Here is a 25,128-nt window from a genome sequence, read left to right as displayed (position 1 = left end):
AAACAAGGAATTAAAAGATTAAATAAATTGTCCACATTTTAGATTTGTAGTTGGTTTAGAAAAAGCAGACAAAAAGAAAGGATGAAGTAACATCTCACAAGCAGAATGTATTTTACAGTACAATTAAATGATACAGCCTACAGGGAAAACAACCCCAAGGCTTACGCTTCATTCACATGACTGTTGCTCTAACAATGTTGTTGGTCAACTGAAACAAATTCACGATTCAATTGGTATCATCTGACTCAAAAATATGTCAAACACTTGATCCTAATTATTGTATGCACATGTTATAAGATTGCTCCAAGATTCCAAAGCAGTCTATATTTGCATTTTGCAACCTATAACAGTTCATTTATGTAGCTGGAGGTCGCAAAATAAAACTTCCCCTCTCAGCTCTACAATTAAGTATTAATGTTCAACACAACAACCATTACTCACTGATGAGTTGCGGTAATCACCACTGATGATGATAAAACTAGGAATGTGCCACTAAAGATTTTCTTGGCCGATACCGATAGCTGATAGTTATCTACCCATATTGTCTGATACCAATTGGAAACCGATAACAATAGATAGCACAGGTAAGCTATTGTAAATTACTAGAACAAGACATAGGGTCTACATTTAAACTGTTTTATAATTATAAATGTTAAAAAATGAACAGATATTGTCTAGTTGCTGCATTTACTTCAGAAAATGAATACAAAGAATAATGCTGCCGAATACACCCGCAACCAATGCAGATTAAGCAAAATAAACACAAATTACAAAAGGCTATTTTGAAGTACATTGTATTATAATAATAATAATAATAATAATAATAATAATAATAATAATAATAATAATAATAATAATAATAATAATGTAATGGACCGGCAGTTGCTGCGCTAGCTAAAAGGACTTGTTTTGATGTTCAAATGCGGAGAGTGTTGAGCAGCACGGGGCAGGCAAATACTCCAGAGTCTTAAATATTCAAAGAGCTTTTTTTTTTGTTTGTTTTTTGTTTTTTAAAGCATCAGAATAATATTCTACTCACATTCATCGTTTGATTTAATGTAGCATCAAGTATGCACACAACTCGGCTATCCTATTGTTGTTTCCAGATATTAAAAAAGATACAAACACTGCTCTTTTGAGACATATTTACTGCAGGTTGATCACATGTTACACAGCACTGCAAGGAAAATGATTTTCTCAGTGATCTTGCATCATTAGTATAGTAAGCGCACCTGACCAAACATTACATTCTGTGCTGGAAGAAATTCAAGCATGAATATCGGTGTACAGCATCGGCTAAAATAACAAAAACTGCCGACCGCGATTGTGTTTTCTTCCTTTATCAGTGCCATGCCGATAGGCTACCGATTATAGGTGCACCCCTAGATAAAACGATTATGAACAGAAAAAAAAAGTTTTAGTGTATATTCTATACAGTATCTCTTCAGGCTGCTTAAAATACAAATTTCTAACAGTAATGTCCACCTAGCTTTGGAATGCATCTACCATAGGCTAGTGACAGCTGTACTCCGAACCTCGGACAGTATAAATGTTACATATAACTATTACTTTTTCAGTACAAGACACAAAACAATGACTAGTTATCTCAGGGTTATTTTTCCATACAGTTTCTTACCCTAAGATAAACAATTGCAATTATGTTGCCGCTAGCCCTCTAGCAGCTTTTAAAAAGTACCAAATAACCAAATGGTCAACAATTCTGACAGACATAAATGTTCAAGGGAATTTGATGTTGGCAATAAATAATTGCACACAGTTACCATCATTTGGTATTTTTTAAAGCAACTTTATGGATAGTGATGCCATAATTTACTTAACTTCATCTTCAAAACCAAGTGCCACGAAGGAACTAGTAGCAACAAGAATAAAAAGGGGAGAATAATTACTGGTGCGCATCCCTATGAACTGAACCCAGTAATTCCTTTCAAATTTAAATCAGGACACGTTCATACACATGTTAAAGTGTAAGACAACACTATATGCCATAATGAAACATATTTGCACAACTACACAAGTGTTATTTATATTCAATGTAGTTATCACCATGAAAAGGAAACCAAACTTGACATTTACTTTCCTTCTCAGTGCCACCTGGGTGTTTTCTTAACATGTAAATATTTTGTTAACAAATACCATCATATGCGATCACCATTTGTAATCTGCTTGTAATTATAGAACCTGCCTATTTGAAATCCCACCCTATAGGTTCAAAGGGCTAATTAAAAGTAATATATTATATTATATTATATTATTTTATATTTTATATTTTATATTTTATATATATATATATATATATATATATATATATATATATATATATATTAGCTCAAAGAGCTAAAATTATATATACATATATATATAGTCACATGACCAAAAACAGTTGTTGATATTGTTCACAAAAACTGTCAATTACCACTCTAGCGAGACAACAGTGACACAGACGTGAAAATAAATTGGGTTGTGTAGATTTTTTGATTTACAGTGGAACTGCAACATAATTTAACAAATATATTGACTCTTGTTTTCCATTCTGTGGTTTATTCAACTGATCTCACCAGTAGCGGATCTAAATACCACCATTGTTTAAATCATTACAACACGACAGTAAATTCAAAATTAGAGCTATCAGTATAATGAAAAAGTTAATAACCAGGACATATATCAACAGTATGTACAGAATAGTATACAATAATAATGACTAAGTTTTATGTAATTTTGATAAGGGATGAGATACATATTTTAATAGAAATGCTATACTAACCTGTATGTTATGTATAATGCCCCAAAAGCCGCAGACTGGCAGCATTATTACTGACCTATAACGTGAATGGATGTGCATGGCGGAGAAAATGTATGGAACTATTTTGTTCCCTACTTTAATATAGTTAAGAGTCGTGATTTACATGCCTGCAGAGTGCAAACAGTGAAATCCCAGTATTCAAAGTTTCCATAACAGCAGCAACAAAGCTGTGAGAGTTGAAAGCTAAAGGAAAACACTTCTGTTCTTTGCCCTGCAATGTGTATCTGCAAAACAACAAGACCTTCTTTGTTTGAAACTGATGGGAATCTCCAAGGTCACTTGTAACTCAAGAATGTTGTTTTTTTATTAAAGTTGTGTTAACTCAGATTTACAATAGGTATGATTGTTCCCAGGAAAATAATGTGTATTGTATAACAGGGCTCCAGTGTCAACGTACAGATAACTGAAAAGCAGTTAATATGAGCCAAAGTTCTTAAAAGCCAAGAAAACCTATTTCAGCAATTAAACTCACTGTCACAGGGAGCCCTGTCGCTGGTTCGTGGAGTGTGTGTGCGCCTGGGGGTAATCAGTTGCGACGCGCAGCCGGAGATGCATTGGTAAGTGACCAGATGAGCGGGAGGCTCGCCCTACACAAAGCTGATCGGGAGGTCTGGATTGGCTAGGGGGCGTGCCCGGGAATGCTGCGCAGAGCTCAAAACGCGGCTGCACCACAGCTGCTCAGCAGGAGCTCCTACTACAAAACCCTTGAATTGCAAGACGGTGCCTGTGAAGGCGACGGCCATGAGTCGCTGGGAGGCCAGGACTTCGGAAGCAACAGAACAGAAGTAGGACAGCTTAGGGGACGTGGATCCCAAACCACTATAGAGAGGGTTACCGTAGAGTAGTAGGTTCATGGAGCGGGACGTTCCTTTTAGTGGGACTAGTGCTTGTCAGTTTGTGTGGCAAACTTATTTTTTGCTTTGTTTTGGATTCTTTATTAAATGTGACACTAGGCCTACCATTGCTGGTACCCTAGTGTCATCACCTGTGTTGAAAATTAAATCTGAACGCCTGAGCGGCGTATCACCAATGAGTCTGTTTATTACTTACTCCTCGCAATTGCTTTTCCTTATCTGTTTTAGCTTTGTATTGTAGCAGAATATGCTACATAAAAATGTAACGTATTGTACTGCTTGTCATTTTCTCTATTGAGAGTTAAACAAATGTAATGGGTTTTTACACACAGTACCGCTAATACAGATTTAAAAACTGGATATTTCCTACTTGTCACTCACTTAGTTCAAGAGGAGTTAAATATTATCAATAATAACTATGAAACACCCAACAGTTCTGAATTTAGAAATACTAAAATAAACTTACTGCATGAAGTTAAAACTATGATATGCTGTTTTTAGGAAATTAGGAAAATGATTAGGAAAACAGACAAGTTCTATACATTCATAGTACTGCTTTGCTTCTTCCATGCTTGTTATAAAAAAAAATTGAATTTCTTACAAATATATCTGTGTCAATTTCTTGCGTACCTTGCATACAGAACATGACAATGACAAAACTTCTAACAAGCCAGGTTCTTCTTCAGACAGCATAGATAACAACAGGAATCTGGCATTGGGTTAACTTGTTTTACAGCTTCCATAGAGACCCAGTTTCCTCTTTGTATTACAAGTCACAGCAGGTTTGAATTTGGGAATGCATAGCAATACTTTCAGCATCAGCATGAAATTGTTCCTTAATCCCACTTAAAAATGTACATATTTTTATTTATTAGCAAAATAAAACAATGGAAGAGAAACATGAAAAGATAGATAACAATGGCAATATATTCTTACCCAGCAACCAGGACATATTTCCCATCTGGCTGTTCTTTTAACCTCTCCAGGAGAGATAATCTTACTTTGGCTTTTGCTTTTCCATAGACTTCAATTTCATCTGCAAGCAATCCAATCTCCTTGGCAAGCAGGTCAACTGGCTTTGGAACCTGGCCTCGGGAAATCTCAATGTCACTAATAAAAATAGGGAAAGCAGGAGATTAAAATATGTCTAGGTGGTACCTCCCTAAATGAAGTACTTGAGTCACAAACAGTGCAAGGTACTGTGTCCAACAGCCAACTTCTGAGTTTAAAGGAATACTGCCCACAAACTAAGCCAGTATATTAGTGAATCTCTTATAAATGTACAGCTTCAATCTAACCGACTTCTAAATGGCCTGACCGTCATTTTACATTATAATGATGTGTGATATTTACACCTACAGCGATTCTAATAGAGGAAACAATAGTAGTCTGTATTACTACGCTGATGAATGCAACAGCCTCATGTCTAGCTATGCAAAAAAGCGGAATATATGAAATAATCTAAGTTTCAGGAATCCACTTTACTCATATATATATATATATATATATATATATATATATATATATATATATATATATATATACACACACACACACACACACACAGATATATTATATATATATATATATATATATATATATATATATATATATATATAAATAAAATCACTTTTAGGATGCAAATAACTAAATTTGTGTGAAAGTACAATGAACAAAAAGGTTACCAGCACTATAATTGGATGAATTACATAAATAAGCATTTTCCAAGATGAGGTATATAGGTATATAGCTGATACAAGGGCAAATCATGAGAAGAATATTAGCTACCTGCTGTGAATTTAAACAGAAATTCTCCTTGGATCCTTACCTGGGCACAGGTGAGAGAGGCTGGAGTTTCAGGCTTCTGAGATTCCACTGTTTATACTGCTGTCGCTCAACCCACCTTCTGCTGCTTTCAACAACATTCTGTGAAGAAACGTAGAGTAAGAGCTACAAAAACCCACAGTTAAAGCATCCACCAATGTTTCACTGGAGACTCAAGGATTTACAGGAGTTTTGCTATATAGTTTTTGTACTATTTCAATGAAAATAAATGACCTGTAATTCAGTGTTAAAAAGACAGGGGTATACCTAATTGCACAATTCACTCTTAACAAATAATATCATCAAACTCCAACTATACCAGCTCTTTAAAGAGTAACTTGGTACAGGACTGAAATATTGTTTTTTTTATTTTTTACTAATGTATTATTCTTGTTTAGATTTACTTCTCTGTTTGTCACCACATCACATTGACTTTTAAAGTCTTAAGGACGCCTGTGGCCTCTACAGAACTCTCAAACATTTCTTCTCTCTAAGCAAGAGTGTAACCATTAATCCATCCCCTGCAACACTCTGCCTCAAGTTGATTACTACATTTGTTGTCTGTGGTTTTTTTTCTTACAGAGTGTTGCAGGGGACAGATTAATGGTTACACTTGTGTACCTGCTGTACTTAGAGAGAAGAACCCTTATGTGGCTACTGTGATGTTCTGAGTATTAAAAAGTCACCACAGTGTGATGACTGATACTGAAAATGATATTCAAAGAGAATCTAAACAAGAAGAACATTCTTAAGATATCTTCCTGCCCGGAACAACTGTAGTCTGAGAGGTGGACAATGCACGTCCATATAGAAACATATTAGGCAATGGAAGCAGACCAACCTCCATCCTCAGAGCTGCTGCCAGGGTTCCAACCCCCATCTCTACCATGCTCTCCACATCTCTGTGCTGACTATTCAGTCCCTCTGAAATTAAACAATTTAGATTAAAAAGATAACATTTACTTAGCTTTCAACTGAGGCTATTTTTCTATTAGTCTCAACATTTATCATTTTCTGATATTCGATGACAGGGAGCCGTTGTTGCAATCTTAACATACTGTAGTTTGCTAAAAGGATGGCCGATTTCCAAATCAATCTGATAAAATCTCATTTAATACTTGCTTTCCCTGATATAAATACAAGTATCAGGTTTCTGTTAACTTTCTTCTACTTAAGTTAAAATGTGCTTCATGTAACATCATGTCAAGCTTTTAATCAATTTGAGGATCCTCCAATTAAAAGCAGTCAAGCTAACAAAAAGGGAGACAAAACCGAACCAGGTAACTACAGACCAATAAGCCTGACTTCTATTATATGTAAACTTATGGAAACTATAATAAGATCCAAAATGGAAAATGACCTCTATGGTAACAGTATCCAGGGAGACAGTCAGCATGGTTTTAGGAAAAGAAGATTGTGTCTAACTAACCTGCTTGATTTTTTTGAGGATGCAACATCGACAATGGATAATTTCAAAACATATGACATGGTTTATTTAGATTTCCAGAAAGCTTTTGACAAAGTCCAGCATAAAAGATTAATCCTCAAACTGAACACAGTAGGGATTCAAGAAAATGCATGCACATGGATTAGGGTGTGTATCAGTATTGAGTCCTCTGCTATTCCCAATCTACATTAATGATTCAGATTCTGATATAGTAAGCAAACTTGTTAAATTTGCAGACGACACAAAAATAGGAGGAGTGGCAAACACTGTTGCAGCAGCAAAAATCATTCAAAATGATCTAGACAGCATTCAGAACTGGGCAGACACATGGCAAATTACATTTAATAGAGAAAAGTGCAAGGTACTGCACACAGGCAATAAAAATGTGCATTATAAATATCATATGGGAGATACTGAAATTGAAGAAGGAATCTATGAAAAAGACCTAGGAGTTTATGTTGACTCAGAAATGTCCAGCGCAGGGGTGGTAGTGGTGAGCTGAGAATAATAAAATAATTGGCCATTCCAAATTGGGAGAAAATAATAAAAAATAATTGGCAACGACTACAAATTTATAAAAAAAAAAAAAAGAAGAAATGTCTTCATCTAGACAATGTGGGGAAGCTATAAAAAAGGCCAACAAGATACTCGGATATATTGTGAAAAGTGCTGAATTTAAATCAACCCGAAAGACGGAGCACAAGGAGGTTAAGTGACTTGCTCAAGGTCACACAGTGAATCAGTGGCTGAGCTGGGAATTGAACCAGGGACCTCCTGGTTACAAGCCCTTTTATTTAACCACCAGACCACACAGCCTGCTGTTGCTTTCCTATGTCTCCCTCTGAAACTGTTGCCTCCACAATAGTACCATCGCAAAGGTATGCTCCCCAGCAGGGACAATCAAACAAAAACTTGGTCAATTATTCAGAAAGACAATTATAAGAAGTTTGAACACAAGCTTAAAATGGCTTTAAAAACAGGTCCACCTGGTAATTTTCAGTCATGGTAATTTAGAAAGTAGTACATGAGCAACTACACAAAGTGTAAGTAGGTAGCTTCCACAAAGGCCTTTATCTTCCCAGGAAACATCACTAACCTGTTACAACCACAGTCTTACTTTCAAAAGACATTTGCGAGAACTTAAGTGAAAACACAGAAATGTTTTCTGGAATCAATTTAATTTAAATTTGTCTAAATCAAAAGCAAACTTGTTATTCACTGTAACCTTAGTGGGAGTCTTGGCAACATTATATATTTGGCTGAAGGTTACAATTATATTCTTTCAGAACACCCTTGGCCATTCTTTTGTGAAATGGTCCCTTTTCTAAAAAAAAAAAAAAAGTATTTATCTTGGCTGTATGGTCCAGCATTACTGAGTTGTGCAATAGTTTCTGTTGAAGCGCTGATAAATGAGAAAAGGTTAACTTCACACAAAGAAAATTGCAAAGATAAGAAAAGAACTAAAACTTTAATATTTTTTACCAAGCAAAAACAAAGCTGGATTTGACATTTAACTGCCAGTGCATTAACCTGCTGTCTCACCGTAACCTTGCTTCATTAGCTTTGCCCCCCTCCATAATCATACAATCAAGTTCATGGACTAATGATGACTCAAACCTATGGATTACCTGACACAACAGCAGCAGCACAGTTTATGACAGTTGTTCCAGGACTCAAGCAGTTGGGTGGAATCTCTCCTGGTTTTCCATTGGTCAGAACTACAATATCAGCCTGGTAAACGTTAAATGCAACAGCAAAAAAATCAAGATAAAATACTCACAATAATATGATGTGTTGGTTTCAAATGTAACTGAAACTTTATTATGTGTGTGTGTGTTTGTGTGTGAACAACAAATAAATACATTGCTAGTTAAATCCATGATCAATCTTTAAAGATTAGTGGTGTTTTTGCACAAAAATATTGCCTTAAAGTAATTATCTAGTAATTAACAAATAATTTGTCATACTAAATTACTTGTTAATTACTTGAAAGCAATTTTTGGTTCAAAACCCTGCTAATCTTTAAAGATTGATCACTAGCAAGTTAGACCGTGTATGCAAGTGTATTCCTTTTTTTAAGACAGGAAATTATACCATTATTGCCATGACTGCAAAACAAATACATTGTTAAACTCATGCATCATGGGATAATACAGTACTTGAGCAAAGTGATGCAAGACTTGCCGAGAATGCATACAGTTTAGTGATGGCAGTTCACTGCTACACAATGTTCTCCTTCCTGCATCAATCTGTTTCAAAGTTTAGAAATGCAAGAGGTCTTCTTGCTCTTTCCTAGTTTGAATTTGTAGAAGATCCACGCCAGACAGCTGAGTAAGGTTTATAATACACAAACAGAAGTGTCATATACATCTATTCTCAAGGGGTCCACTCAACATATTCCAGCCTCAAAAGCTTTTCCTGCGTTATGTTCATCATTATTTAGCTCAGGATCATAAAAGCCAGAAGACGAGCATTCCCGTTAGTTTACACTTGTGCTAAGACAGACCTTTCGCAAGCAAAGAATTTAAATGGAATTGGTTCAATGTGACAAACTTCTGTATCTGTGTCAGCATAGCACACGAAGATCTGGAAATCTCTGTCTGCAAGCAAATCGAGAGATTTCGAAATGTCACATTTTTCAATTTTTGTCCGTTTTTTGTTAAGTATATGGAAAACTACAAAGCGATATGTAATTCAATATATTAACGTAACATTATTCAGCAGTCATTTGACTATGAAGCAAAATTAGTTAATTGTACTCATCATATGTGTTGCACTCTGCTGCCATCTTGTGGTATAGTGAGGACAGAGCATTAAACACACCAACCAGACCTAGTTTAGACACGGAATGACTTGAATGATGCAGGGTAATAACAGGAGAGGCCTTTGTAATATGAAACACAATATGAATGCAATAGACACCTAGGGTATCAAGAGGATACTGCCAAAAAAATATACATCTCCTGTGAAGTGACTCCTCAAAAGGAGTTACTAAGACATTGTAAGACTTTGATGAAACGTTTGTCAACCTTAACTGTCTGTTTATTATTATTGAAGATCTTATGATTGTGTGTTTAAAGTAATGCATGATTAATCAAATAAGGGAGACAAAAATACCTGTTTTTGCAGGTTGTTGGAGTTCCAAACACAGCTCATAGCCACCCCACCTTTCCTTTGAATTAGGCACTGCAGAGCAGCTTCAATCGGTCCATTCTCCCCTATGATTAGAACCGTCTTTCCTTCTAAGGACTTATCTGCAAGAAAGTCACAGCTTGCATTCTTTTATTTGTTTTACTAACATGCATCTCCCTCTTTATCCTAAAGTACCTGTATCACTTTGATGAGGTGTATTACAACTAACTGTTTAGCTCACAATTATTGATTTTAAAAAATATTTAGCCAATTAATCACATGTCGTGTGTACAGTACACTATAAAAACATGAATACGTTTCTACAGCAGAACTTTAGGGGAAAAAAAATTTAAACATATAAACCACGACAAGCAAGTTCATCAATACATTTGACAAAGAGACTAACCTATACTGGTCTATAGCATATCATATGATAAGCAGAATTTATTTTAATTTTTATGTAGCGCTTTAATTATTATGGAGTTGGCACAATGCTAAATATAAATTATCCAAGGTTGTCTATGTTGCTAGCACACAGTCCTAAGATACTTCTTTGGTAAAATATGACACATTTTGTTGGGTTTTATGCTTCAAAATATTGTGAAACAATGAAGGAAGTGACACGGAAAAGCACAGCACATGGCTGAACTGAATTAGTGAAATATTGAATTGTGAAACAAGGTACATGGTACAGATTATTGTCTTTCATTGTGATTTCTGTTTTTCAACAGGTGTAATGAAATGGAAGCACATCATAATTCTAGATACACATTATAATCAAAGTACTGCACCTAAAAACTGTAAAATAATAATGCTAAACAGCAGTTTTTTTTAGTAATAAAGAGAAGTCTCATCTTTCTATTGTCAGCATCAGTATGTTACTGTATTATCATGATCCACTCTTGTCAAGGCCCTGGGAAATAATTTGGATTGTATTCAAAACTGGGTAAGAGGCTCCGACAACAATGAGGGTTAATGCTAATGAACAAATGTTTAAAATTACTCAAAATTGAAAACTCGGGACTTACCAAGTAGCTCAATTACTGCTCTGGCTAAAGGAGGAACAAAGCCCTCACTGACATCCCCTTGGATAAGCCTCCCCACATTTATATCAGATACTCTGCAAAAAGAAAGGTTTGGGAAGGTTAAGCAACTGATTAACCCCTATGGTATTTTTGAACAAACTGTCATTAAACTATTTACTCCAGTTTCAGAAGTGTAATTTATAATATAATAATAATATGATTCAAAAAGCTGGGTGGCATGCAATGATACAGGATGCATTTGCTGTGAGGCTGATATATAACATGATACACGTCATAAAAGTGCAATTATACATTTCAACCACCAGGTGTCATGCTGTATTTAATGGTTTCGATTCATTCATCAGTTACTTTTGCAGTAGGAAAGAGTGAACAACTCAAATCGAATCACATTAGAACACAATGAAAGGGGGCCGGTATTAACATTTATAAAGTTAATAAGAGCTACAAAAATAGATTTTAAAGTGTTGTTTAGTACTCCTTTAAATAACAGTGGTTACTGTATATGAACTCTACAATAGCTGCCAGTAGCAATTCTAACAAAGAAAAAATGAACCCCTTTAATGCTGATAATAAACTTTGCTACAATAAAATATATATTATAAATAACACTATTGTAATAACCTCTTACAAAAAACGTACAGTACGTGCAAAATACAGTTAAATATTCCGGGAAGCCTTTAGTCAGAGGCCATAACTGTAAGATAAGGTCACCAAAACAATGCTGATTGAAGTATTTAAGATGAGGCCCATATCAGTAAATCCTAAATCAATTTCAGCACAATATTAGCTTAAAGAGACAAAAAACCAAGATGTTCCCCCACCAGTCAGAAACTACAGCTAGAAGCCTTCAGCTCACCCATCTATATCCTTCTCCAGTTTGACAGTGTTCAGTACTTTGCTTGTTTGTGTAGCTGCTGGAAGATGCAGAACAAGTCCATGGACTTTAGAATCTTCGTTTAATTTCAGGATCTCCTCCACAACCTGGAGAGTTAAAATAACTAAATTAGCAATGCAACATTTTCCTTCATAGCTGTAGAAGAAAAGAAAAAAAGTTCCAGTAAACGTTTTTAAATCTATAAATACAACAAGTAATGAAAGCACAAACGCATTTTGTACTCGCTATGCAACAACGGCATGGCCCCTTTAAGAAAAAACACTATGAATAACTCTTGTTAAACAGCCTTTTTACAAGTTAAGAGTGCGCCATCTGCTGTTATCTAGCACTTCAGCTTGAAAAGTCGGTGAAAGGTCAGTGCTCATAGAGAGCAGCTGTTTTGAGTGGATGAACTCACTGCACCACAAGAACCAGTAAAGCAGCCCTGCCTTGACTCCAGGCAAATAAGGGCGTGTGACAGATTCGGTAACACTCACAGAGCACATCAAGCGCTGTTTCTGAACCAGAGGCAAGAATGAACAGAATCAGAGGCACATTTTGGGAGAACAGACAGAAACCCAGAACATGAAGTCAAATTGTTTAAATACCCAGGCCATCCATAAAGACAGATAAGCATGGCACATTTCAAAGAGCAGTCCTTTGTTTCCCTGTGACAACACGATAAGATAACTTCTTCTGCTTCAGGTAATAGGACCCAGCCATGCCTTATACAGCATTGCAGTTAGAATTTATAAGTATTAAATAAGACATTATAGGGCACATTTTCAAAGCATTCCATCCAGTATTTATTTAACTCCAGTATTTTTAATGGCGAAAAAGCAAATATAAAAAAACAAAAGAAAAGAAAAATGTTATTTAACTGAAGGTCTTTAAACAGCAAGTTTTTATGGGTAGAAAATAAATGTGTAACAGTGTAAAACAGCAATTGAAGGGAGTTCTTTTGTGGCAGTTTCAGTCAAAGTGAAAATAAAGTCTGGAAAACAAAAGTATAAAACAGCAAAACAAAAAGGTCTTTCAAGAATGTGATGCTTATGAAAGGTAGGGACATGTATCAAAATAACTTAAAGTAGTTATTTGTATTTGTTGTTCCAGTTCATTAAATTAATTTAAAAAAAAACATACCTCATCTTCACTGCATTCCCTGGGCAGGCAGATATGGATGACATTTAATCCAATCTGTAAAAAAAATTGTGTTTTTTTTTTTGTCAAATCAGCACACTGTAAATGGTGGTACATGAGTAAAACAATAAAATGCTAAAATGGAAAGTGAAGACTAACCTCAGCAGCAATCTTCTTGTTCATTTCCAACACTTGATCATCCTCACCTGCCTAAAGGTTAGTAAAGAGCAAATCAGGTTTGAATAAAAAATAAAATATCAAACAATGCCAGTTCAGTTCACACCACCTCTTCAAATATACTGTTGGGAATCCAAAAACTAGTCAAATCGTGTTCCTTCACAACTTCAGTCATCTTGGAGAGACCCTTAAATCCAAATGTTACTGAGAGCATCAGAACCTGGAGATGTATGGAGGACCATTTCCACCCATCTGTCCTTGCGAATGTCACTCTTACATTCTTACATTTACAATGTAAATAGTGGGATTTAACATTTTACATCAGTTTATTGCCAGACAGCTGATTCCTCACCTGTATAATAGCAAGAACTGGGTTGAAAGCAGGTTGGCTTTTCTGTAATGCAGCAATCTCTTTTTTTGACTTCTGGATAGATTCCCTACAAGCAAAACAAACAACAACGAAAAGGTAGTCAGAACTTATATTTTAGAAAATCTGTTGGTTAATGTCTGTTTGCTACAGAATGTATAGTTCAGCCTTGTGTGCACTCAATTTATTCACTCTGTGGGCCACAAAGGCATCCTCCTGTTACTTTACTAAATAACACCGTTAGCTATTAATATGATATGGCATAATATGACCGTAATAATGCAATGTGGATGATATCAGCAATCCTGGTCTCCGGGATTGCAGCCCATTCCTGGCACAGAACCTGTATTAGGGAGTCCCTGGAAGTGGGTTTACTGGGATGCTTTCACAGGGATCAGTCGAGGATAGCCCACACGTGCTCATTGGGGTTCATGACAGTGAATGGCCAGGCCATGGCAGAGTTGTGATGCCCTGACTCTCTTTCCACCTTTGTGTTGCATGGGCGGTGTGAGCTGGGGCACCATCTTCCTTACAAAACACTGCCCTTTGGACAGATGAACCTTGGCATAGACAGGCAAAAGTCCATCTTGGAGAACGTTAATGTACTGGGCAGAATTTACAATTCCTTCACAGACCACTAGCTGTGACCATTCATCGCCCTGCTTTTGTATAGAACTGAACACCATGATAGGAGGTACTAGAATGTATGCGTCTAGAAAATGTGTGCAATTTGGGCACTTTACCTCGCCCTTGGTGGTACGTTGCATGTCCTAAAAGCACCTCACATTTTTTTGAGAATTCACCTCACAAAAAGGAGGCCATTTGGCTCAACAGTTTAAAGTTCAAGCCATTTCCTTGCTTATGCATTAAAATGACTAAGCTCTACAAGTTGCAGGGACTAAGGCCATTGAAACAGAATGTCATTAGGAAATGATTTCCTGAAATAATTTCTAGGACTGTGCAAATATTCAGATTGTCCAACTAATTCTCATGTTTTGGTCGGCAAGTGTTAAATGAAACCATTAAAAATGAGTTAATTTCACAAGAAAAGCTGTCCTTCCCTGTCCTATACAACTGAATTATACAACTGTGATTCAAAAGCCAACAAAGTGAATTTTCCTTTCACCCAAGGCACTGGCATTTTTACTGCCATACCTACGCCATAAACTGACACAAAATGCTGTGAAACTAGTAGATGCCACTGATTCACCACATAATTTTCCTTAGGTACTCATGTTACATACTATGATATGTATTTATTATGTTACATACTATGATATGTATTTATTTATTTGTAGAGAATTCTGGAAACAAGCTAAATGAAAATTAAATCTAAATTATTTTTTATATCAAATGCATAAAAGAAAAGCAAATAATTGCATATAAAATTGGAGTGGTTTTAGTTTTATTACAACAGATTCTATATTAAATTACCCACTCAGATTGTTGTTGATTGATACTCAATAAACATGTATTGTTAACAAGAGGTTTTATTCAATTTATAATTAATATTAAAAGTATATATATATATATATATATATATATATATATATATATATATATATATATATATATATATTTTTTTTTTTTTTTTTTAATTGTAATCTAATTAGTGACTTATCAATGAAGCAGAGTTTGCCTGTAGTGTATCAGGGTGAAGCAGTTAAAAATGGTCCCCATTCATAAATTTTTATATCCAAGTGGTTAAAAATTAAAGGCACTGACCACTTTTCGCAAGGTCTCACCTAAACTGTAAAAGCAGAATTGAAACTCAGGTAAAATACTTTAAAATTGTAATTAAGGAATAAAACCTAAAAAAAAATGTAATGGCTCAAACTACTATGCAATGAGAGACTTTTTTTCCCCTCAACTATTCAGTCACACATCTGATGAATGCGACCAAAGCAGGAAGGCAACAGCAACTTTAGTGCAGACCAGACACAAACAGAACTGCTATGAATACTGGGAACTGTACCAGAGCCCTGACTACCTCAAAATAATTGGGAGGGTTTTTTTTGCATGTTTTAAACCACGCAAAAAAAAATGCTATTTAGATATATTGGAAAATATAAATTCCATACTCTGCCACACAGATATTTTATGTTAAGAATCAAATGAAAATGTCCCGCTCTTCCACCTCAGCGTGCTCACGCCGATACAGAATAAACAGAAAACAAAGCCGTAGTAAAGAAAACGCAACTCGTCTGCATCAGAGCACGCTTCCAGTCTACACGTGGAAACTTGGGCGAATGCCAGCCTTATCCAAATATGATACAATGATTTGCCAGAGCGTAATCGATCAAGTTCTACGTTTTTTTAAACAAACTAGAAACAATGTACCGCTATCTAGAAAGAAAAAAAAACATTTCCAACATGTAGGAAGTGCAGTTTTACCGGTACAATTTGCATTTATTTACCCTTGCTAATGTGGAAATAAAGACATTTTGACCTGGTTTGTACTACCAGCCCATTATAAATACAGCTCAATACATAAAATGTAAACTTTTTCGTCTTCAAATTATTTCTAATTTGTATACCTGATAGCATATTTTGCTCCGAGACTCCTGGTTCTGTTTGGGTGCTTGCCAACCTGGATGCTGCTACTGCTACTTCCATCCCTAGTAGAGGTCCAATTACAGCTACCGGGCGGCACCGGTTCTCTGTCACACCTCAGAATCCTCACTCCAAATCTGGACCTGCTAACGGAACGGGCCGAGAAACTCCGGCAAACACCACGAATCACAGACAACCTCAACATGGTTACTAAACTAACAAGGATGTTGAAGTGAAGCAAACTAGCGTGTGGTGGGACAGAGACTGCACAGGAACGCGCACGCGCGAGGGACTTAATTTTAAAATGTTACAAAGTTGTATGCCTATCATTTTCACAAATATAGTAACGTACAATTACGGTACTTAAAAGAATAATGGAATTTGTTTTTACCTCGACACTGTTCTTTACCGATTATTAGAACAAGTAAATATCTTGTTTTAATTCAGCTAATATCCATCTTCTAAGTGTGAGTGTGTGTGTGTGTGTGTGTGTATATATATATATATATATATATATATATATATATATATATATTAATGAATGTAACTTTTTTTATTTATTTATTTATTTGCCTGTAACAATGTCTGATAAGAGCAATGGACTCAAAACGAAACCTAAGATGTGAACTCTGTCACATGATGAGGGTCTAAACTTCAGGCGATCGTATTTCCGGCTAGGAGTACCCGCATGTAGTGCCTGCAAAGGTACCACGAAATGTTCCTGTCAGAACAACTGAGGAAGTCTGCACCTCTGGTCGTTTTTTTTTTTTAAAGTAACAAAAACGCTTATTCACTGTCAAACATGAACTACTTTAGATGTGTAATGGCTGCAGTATAGGATACTGACCTTAGGTTTAGGGTTTCGATGTTGGGAGAGGATTATTCATTATTTTATTAACAATAATATGATAACCAATCAGAGTATAGTGTCCTGACAGGAACATTTGGTGGAGCCTTTGTAAGGACAACTTACCGCATACACAAACTGAATACGTCATTGGAAAGCCCCTAGTCTGTACTTTTAAACAAGCCAGGTAGGCACCTGAGTAATATGCGCGTAACCACCGCTGCGCCGGCCCACCGAAAACAACGGGCGTAGTGTAAAGAGTGAAGTAAATATTATTTGTTTATTTAGCAGACGCCTTTATCCAAGGCGACTTACAGAGACTAGGGTGTGTGAACTATGCATCAGCTGCAGAGTCACTTACAATTACGTCTCACCCGAAAGACGGAGCACAAGGAGGTTAAGTGACTTGCTCAGGGTCACACAATGAGGCTGAGGTAGGATTTGAACCGGGGACCTCCTGGTTACACGCCCTTTTCTTTAACCTCTGGACCACACAGCCTCCTTAAATATTTGCATCAGTACATATAACGGGTCATTTTTGAACAAATATATTATTCCAGTATAACAGCACAAACCACAGAGCAACAACATCCGTGAAAACCTTCGTTATCATTTACTTTACTTATGACTAAGGTCATTCAAAATGATCTAGACAGCATTCAGAACTGGGCAGACACATGGCAAATTACATTTAATAGAGAAAAGTGTAAAGTATTGCATGCAGGCAATAAAAATGTGCATTATAAATATCATATGGGAGATACTGAAATTGAAGAAGGGAACTATGAAAAAGACCTAGGAGTTTATGTTGACTCAGAAATGTCTTCATCTAGACAATGTGGGGAAGCTATAAAAAAAGGCCAACAAGATGCTCGGCTATATTGTGAGAAGTGTTGAATTTAAATCAAGGGAAGTAATGTTAAAACTTTACAATGCATTAGTAAGACCTCACCTAGAATATTGTGTTCAGTTCTGGTCACCTCGTTACAAAAAGGATATTGCTGCCCTAGAAAGAGTGCAAAGAAGAGCGACCAGAATTATCCTGGGTTTAAATGGCATGTCGGATGCAGACAGGCTAAAATAATTGAATCTATTTAGTCTTGAACAAAGAAGACTACGCAGTGATCTGATTCAAGCATTCAAAATCCTAAAAGGTATAGACAATGTCGACCCAGGGGACTTTTTTGACCTGAAAAAAGAAACAAGGACCAGGGGTCACAAATGGAGATTAGATAAAGGGGCATTCAGAACAGAAAATAGGAGGCACTTTTTTACCCAGAGAATTGTGAGGGTCTGGAACCAACTCCCCAGTAATGTTGTTGAAGCTGACGCCCTGGGATCCTTCAAGAAGCTGCTTGATGAGATTATGGGATCAATAAGCTACTAACAACCAAACAAGCAAGATGGGCTGAATGGCCTCCTCTCGTTTGTAAACTTTCTTATGTTCTTATGTTCTTACTTTGAGATCGGCACAATCGTTTATAAACAGGTAGGTTGCATAGTTAATAAATTAAGAATTAATTATTTAAAGATTGTTTTAGCTGCGCATGTCAAAGACGTTTTTAATTAAAACAAACTATAACTGATTAACACATCACAAAGAAATTATGCCGTCCTGTCGAAAAAGTTAGTAAATGATTGCAAAATGCAGCCGACAACTGCTGCACGTGCACATCACTCGTATTTCACCTCAGACACGAGCAAAAATGGGACGATCTCCTTTTACTCATGCGCAATGCGCCGGGGGATACAGATTTCTGAACGGGTACTGAATTGGTTACAATACGGGCAGTGTTACAGACACCTGAAGCGTCTTTTTAGACAGATAAACAGAGTCCTGAGCCATTAATCAGCTTTGGGAGCCAGATCTGGGATTTACGGCCTTGCTGACCACTTCAGTAGAGAAAAACCGGTATGGACCTTTGATGTTGAAGTCCAATCCGATTTTTTTGACTCGCCAATGGCGGTACGGTACGTACCGCGGTACAGGGCTGAACCGGATATCGGACGGGTTTTTGCGGTCCAATATGCATCCCTGATAGGTAGTTTGTATGTATGTATGTATGTATGTATGTATATATGTATACAGTGGCGGCTAGTGATCAAAAAAATGGGTATTACGGTATTCTATTTTGACTGACAACACTTTTCATATCTCCTTAATGTTTTGCCACAATTCAAAGTGCATTTTCTCCACCAACCAGCAGAAAAAAAGAAAACAGTAGTCCACCGTACTTTATTCTAATAAACGTAACTGTTATCGCATTTTGATTTCAAGACCACGTCACTTTAACATACGGTACTTTGCATATAATATTTTCTAAACAAAGTTGTTAAAGCAGTATACCCTATCTACTATCTAGTTAATTTGTTAAACTTAATAATTAGATACCGTTTACACAGGAAACGTATCTTTTTAATATAAAAGAAGCAATTCAGACAAAGTAGAGCAAGGTGCATATCCCTCAGCTGTATCTTGAAGCAAAAGTGGCTGATGGAAAACCTCCCAAAAATAATAATTGCTAGATAGTTTCACATGTTTTGGGGCTAATGCCATTATTGGTGACCCCCCCCCCCCCCCCGGTTACTGATGATCTTCGATCTTCATACTTCACATGACATGCACCCCATCCCATTTAGAGCAGTTCTTTACAAGAGTTAACCTTGGATCATTCTGTTTTCTGTGTTGATATGGAGGTCAGGAGGTTCCATACACGTCATTGTGATGATGTTGATTAACACCACAGGAACTCTAATAATGAAGGGCTCAGATATAAACAGTCTTTTCCATTATGAATGTCTACACAGCTTTGTGTGCATATTAGAAAGAGAAGCCCACCTATCTCTACATCTTTCATAAATTAGCTAAACTTGTTCAGCTGATATTAGAGATAATGACAACATGTTAATGACCTAAACAGTGGCAGATCTAAACAGCATCACCTCTTTGGTGGACCTCACTGGATTATATTATTTTCTGATGTTAACTAGAGATGAAACCAATGGAAAGAAAATTAGTATATTGCCATTCAATTTGTCAAAGGTCTCAGTATGTGTTTTAAGACTACAGATTTCAGTTTTGACTGAGATTGATCTGAGAGAAAAAATGTATTTTAGCAAAAGCCTTTCATTTAAAGCACTCTAGGTCCTTCCAGTTGCTAATACATGTATCAAGTTTAATCATCTGAATAATTTATTTAAGCCCAGAATGACCATGTTACATAGTTTCATACAGGGCCAGTTCCTGGTCATGCCCTGAGCATGTGTTTTCCTGTCAATGGGTGTCCAGATCTATTTTTCTGAAAGAGGAAGCAAGTTGAATAAAGTGTAAAATTAGGAACCATGCATTCCCTTGGTACTGATGTGGGATAATTTAATTAGTTTCATAGCATCAGATTGAATTAATTAAAGCAAGGTCAGGTTTCCTTAAATAACTGAGTAAAACAGGCTCTACTCTATGAAGCACTGGCTTCAAACAGTAATTGCAGACTGTATGCATTTAAGTACGTTTGTTAAGCAGACTTTTCGGCTGATGCCTTTATAAATTTGGGATTGCGTGTTTGAGGTTGTGGATGTTTCTTGGTGCCGTAATCAGATAATTCCAGAGATGAGACATGCAGCCTGGTTTCAACACAAGGAAATGTTTAAAGAGTTAGTTGGTTCTAATCAATTACTTTTTTTTACAATTCCCCCCTTCCTTTTTATGTTTGCAATCTTTCTTTCTGATTCTTATTGCAATTAATCAAGTACTGTTTTTATTTCTTTGTTCTAAGTCTGTGTTAAAGTCCATACACCTAAGTTTAGGAGCTGCACTTCAATTCTAGTTGCCCATAGATATGAGTAGTATAGGCTAGATCAGCAAAAGTGACTTAATAATATAATATTAATAATATAATAATAATAATTTTTATTTATAGAGCACCTTTCATGCCGCAAGGTTGATCTAAAAAGCGTTGGAATCTTCTGTTTTCTTCTAAATTCCTTGTGAATTGTCCACTAGGCTTGATTAATTTATTAACATCACTAGAATGTTTCCAAAATAAAATATATTGGAGGTCAGCGCTGTAATTAAGATTCATTTAGAATGTTTGGAATGTGTGCTATGTGTAATGCAATTTGGACAAGCACTTTTTTAGTTTTTTAACAGTTTTTGCTGGCCAATCCTGTTTCAGTGCACTTGCAAATGTATTTTAGGCATGCAGTAGTACTACATAAATTTATGTTGTTCTTTAGTGCCTTCTAGTGGCTAATGATTATTTTTATAAAACTCTTCTGTGCCCACTTTTACAACCAAGCTGGACTTCTGTAAACGTACATAAGCAGGGGTGCAAATTTGTCACTATGGCGCTAGATTCCTCATATAGTGCCAGCAACATTAAATTAGACTTGTTTAATTTTTTTTTTCATTGATGATAGTTTCTTATTGGTTCTGGACTATTCACCTGACCCACCCACACTCATTATCACACACAGGAGGAAAGTTTGTGTCATGTGGGAAGTTTAACAGCAGAAATTTATGGAAGGCCATCGGGGTCAAAAAACGCGTTATTTAGTACGTGTTTCAAATATTTACTACATGTTCTCATTTGACTTTAGTATGTGTTGTAATTCTAATACTACACGTACTAATTTGGCCAATTAGATAGTTGAAAATGAAATGAGAACCAATGAATTTAAAGAAAATAGTTTGTGTAATAAATTATTCAATTAAAAGTTGTTTTACATCTGCCATTCCCCTCCAATTCATGATGGTATATGGACTTGGCATTGGATAATAGTCCAGCAGCAGACCCCACAAGATTTTTGAGGTACCCAAACCGGCAGCACAACATTTGTCAACATAGTTTAAAATGAAGCCCTGGGTCTCAGGATAAAGAATCTGGATGATACCACCTCAGAAAACTTGTGCGAGCTGAGAAATCTGCAATGTAATAGCCCTACCCCCTGCACCAGCCTGCGCACACTTATATAACTTTTTAAAATCACATTTGCATGTACTACTTCTTTAAAGGCAAAATATCACATACATTTACATATAGACAAGTGTTCCAACCCCTGATTAGTTTACAGTTCACTGTTTGTGATCTGACGATGAAAGACATCACTTCTGGGATCATTTTAATATGCATAATCAGTGATGTAATGTTCCAGTGAAATTATTGTACAACTTCTTAAGTTCATAAAACTGAACAATATATGCTTCACAATTGCTTTACATGTCACAGGTATGTGAAGAAATATCACAAACAACTGATACTTATTAATGTGTGTAGAGACAAGCCAGCAATAACGCAAATCTACAAATGTCTGTCAGATGATAATTCAGAATCCTTTTTCAAATACAGAACATGTTGACACTAATAAGTGGTACAATAGAATACATAATGTATATTATATGAACCGGTGACTCAAAAAGACAGCAGGTAGACCAGGGTAGAACCAAAATAACAATGTGTTGCAGCAGCTTTTTCACCATCACCTAGCTTGGTGGTGTCTCCCAGTGTTGCCATGGCCTGAAATGTGTCTGCATCCTTCATCATGAGCCTGTGCCTTTTTCTTTCCATGTCCCAATAGAGCACTGTGGTAAAGTGGTTGCTGATTATGAACAGGTGCAGAGGTGATGCAGTGCAGGAATAAACAGACAGAGATGTGTAATCCGGTATGGAAAATAGTTATTTTATTTTTGTTATAATCTAGGTCTGGTGACCAAATAATAAACTCCTGTTATACACAGCGATGCGTAAAACACAGAGAACAGTAACAGGGATTGTAGCCCTAAACAATAAACACAGTATCTTTCCCACAATATACAACCACAGTCACCAGTCCTGGGTGCGTGCTGTAGTGCTCGTGGTGGGTGATACAGTTTAAAGAGTGACAAATAGTGCAGTGCTGTTCTGGGTTCAGTGCCGGCTCTTAACGACAGCTCATGAACGTGTTAGCCGTCTATAAACACACAAGTAACAATTATAGACAAGACAAACAAAACAAACACTCACGATACTCTTAATACACAGTGCACGGGTCCTTCCGGGTCTATTTCGAAACCAAAAACCAAGGAAAAGATGTATGATTCTCCGGCCCCTTTATGCTATCCTGCATGACCCCTTGGTAAACGATTGCAGCTGACTCTATACCTAAATGACCAGCCCCTACGTGTGTACTACTGTAAAATGACCAGCCCTACATAGAAAATGTGTAATTCATTTACATTTATTTAGAATGCATAGATTTTGATGTATTTTAATTGTTCCAATTAATTTGTACATTTGTTGCTGTTATTTTTTTTTTTCATTCCCCTGAACTACATCACACAAAGACTGCATAGAGGAAGCTGTGAAAATGTGGTTGGAAACCTGGCAACATTGTGCTGCAAACTGTGAACAGCTCAAATGTTTCTTAAGCATTTAAATAGCACTCTACTGAATATTCGTATGAACAGCACATATGCAGTACATTGTTTAGTGAGATGAAATCAGTTGGAGAATTGTTCTTTGTATCTATCAGTAACTATCAAATTAAATATACTGTAGTCTTTACTAGGATTTATTTATTTATTTATTTTACATCTGACAAAGCTATATTCCCCAGGTCACAGTCTTATTAAGGGTTGCAGTCCTTCTTGGTTCATGTTGGTGCACCTCAGTATTACAGTGGATTACTTGTTTGTTTTAGAGTATTCTCCTCAGAACAAAACTGTTACATTATTGTTTGTAAACAAAAGGTTACAGCATCTTTTAATGAGGAAGAGGGATAGTGTTTTTGTTTATAGACCTATACTGCCCTTGTTTTACAGTCGCTTCCATACAGCATACCGTATGTTTCAAGTTCTTTTTGGTTTATGGATTGGGGTTTTGTACCTTATTGTTGGTGTCAGTAGCTGCATGCTGATCTTTGCCTAGCCATGTTTTAATAATCTTCAGGTCTGAAAAATGCCAGTGACGGGCTAACGGATCAGATGAACAGGAGCAACGACACTGTTGTTGTTAAGAGCAATTTATTTTTTTGCCGTTGTTTTTGCCGGTTGTAATAAAAAATAGTAATTCTTACTCCTAGACGTCTCTTCCTGCTAAACATATCTTTACAGTGTGCTTTTGTCATTCAATTAATGGAACAGGAAAGCAGTTTTATTGTGCATGTTATGTATATAGAGTTATTATTTATTTTTTTTTTAGTTTAGTTCATCATATGCAAACTGTATAATTTTCGCATGTCATGCAAACAAGGTACCGGATCTGTGACACAAATTAACCTGTGGTTGTGTATCTGATTAGATGTAAAGGGGTCGACTGTCCTCACTCATCTGTGATAAAGTACACACACACATACTGTAACAGTATTGAGTTGTGTGATGTATAAGGACATAAGCTTGACAAAAACACTTTTGTTCAGGGGTTAATAATCAACACTGTTTAGGATTGTTATGATTGTTATGATGTTTACGACTGATGCAATGTGGTACGAGACAAAGCTCCAGCAAACACTGATCCAGGGGGATATAAAGTGATTAATACATTTACCTAGGAAGAGGGAGGTCACCAGCTTGTGTCCAGCCTCTGCCCATTATACCCACAGCCCTGAGTCAACTAACCTCCAGTTACAGGGTGGTAAAGCATAAAATCAGCCCGTTTTAACAAAACATTGTGTGTTCAATTTAACGTCTTGTCTTAAAAGGATACTTTGGACGAAGGAGGTTATACTGTATTATATTTGACAGTTGCTCAATGTAAGGTATCCTTTATTCCAAATATTTTTTTCCATTGCAGATTTGTCTGATGATAAGATGGTTTGCTGAACAAGTCTGGCAGCATGACTTCACCTCTCTGTTCAAAACAGATTGTTACAAATGCATTCATATTGCTTTCCTATACCAGACCTTATATATGTACACATTCTCTTCTAAGTGCCTCGTAGTTGTGTTTTGCTGTTTCGGTTTAAGTAACTGTAGATGGTTTCCAAATTTAAAGGATATATTTCTTGATTTAAAATCTATGTACAATAAATATACAGAGCATCAAAAGAAACTTATCACTATTATAACACATT

General features: G+C 36.2%; 1 protein-coding gene across 1 annotated transcript in view; it reads right to left on the bottom strand.

Moving 5' to 3' along the window:
* The window catches only part of mthfd1l (methylenetetrahydrofolate dehydrogenase (NADP+ dependent) 1 like), a 93,131-nt gene extending 76,619 nt beyond the window's left edge, over positions 1–16,512 (bottom strand). The window contains exons 1-11 of the mRNA XM_034017271.3: positions 16,220–16,512; positions 13,668–13,752; positions 13,298–13,348; positions 13,142–13,195; positions 11,981–12,105; positions 11,107–11,198; positions 10,064–10,200; positions 8,575–8,677; positions 6,341–6,423; positions 5,504–5,601; positions 4,612–4,785 (exon numbers count right to left, since the gene is read on the bottom strand). Coding sequence (XP_033873162.3) covers positions 4,612–4,785; positions 5,504–5,601; positions 6,341–6,423; positions 8,575–8,677; positions 10,064–10,200; positions 11,107–11,198; positions 11,981–12,105; positions 13,142–13,195; positions 13,298–13,348; positions 13,668–13,752; positions 16,220–16,440 — 1,223 coding nt within the window. The 5' untranslated portion in view covers positions 16,441–16,512. The remainder of the gene's footprint in view (positions 1–4,611; positions 4,786–5,503; positions 5,602–6,340; positions 6,424–8,574; positions 8,678–10,063; positions 10,201–11,106; positions 11,199–11,980; positions 12,106–13,141; positions 13,196–13,297; positions 13,349–13,667; positions 13,753–16,219) is intronic.
* Positions 16,513–25,128: the final 8,616 nt, after the last annotated feature.

The sequence above is a fragment of the Acipenser ruthenus genome, chromosome 6 (genome assembly GCF_902713425.1).
Source record: "Acipenser ruthenus chromosome 6, fAciRut3.2 maternal haplotype, whole genome shotgun sequence".
NCBI classification, from domain to species: Eukaryota; Metazoa; Chordata; class Actinopteri; order Acipenseriformes; family Acipenseridae; genus Acipenser; species Acipenser ruthenus.
The sequence above is the reverse complement of the archived record's forward strand: the minus strand, read 5'-3'. Positions and strand labels throughout refer to the sequence as shown.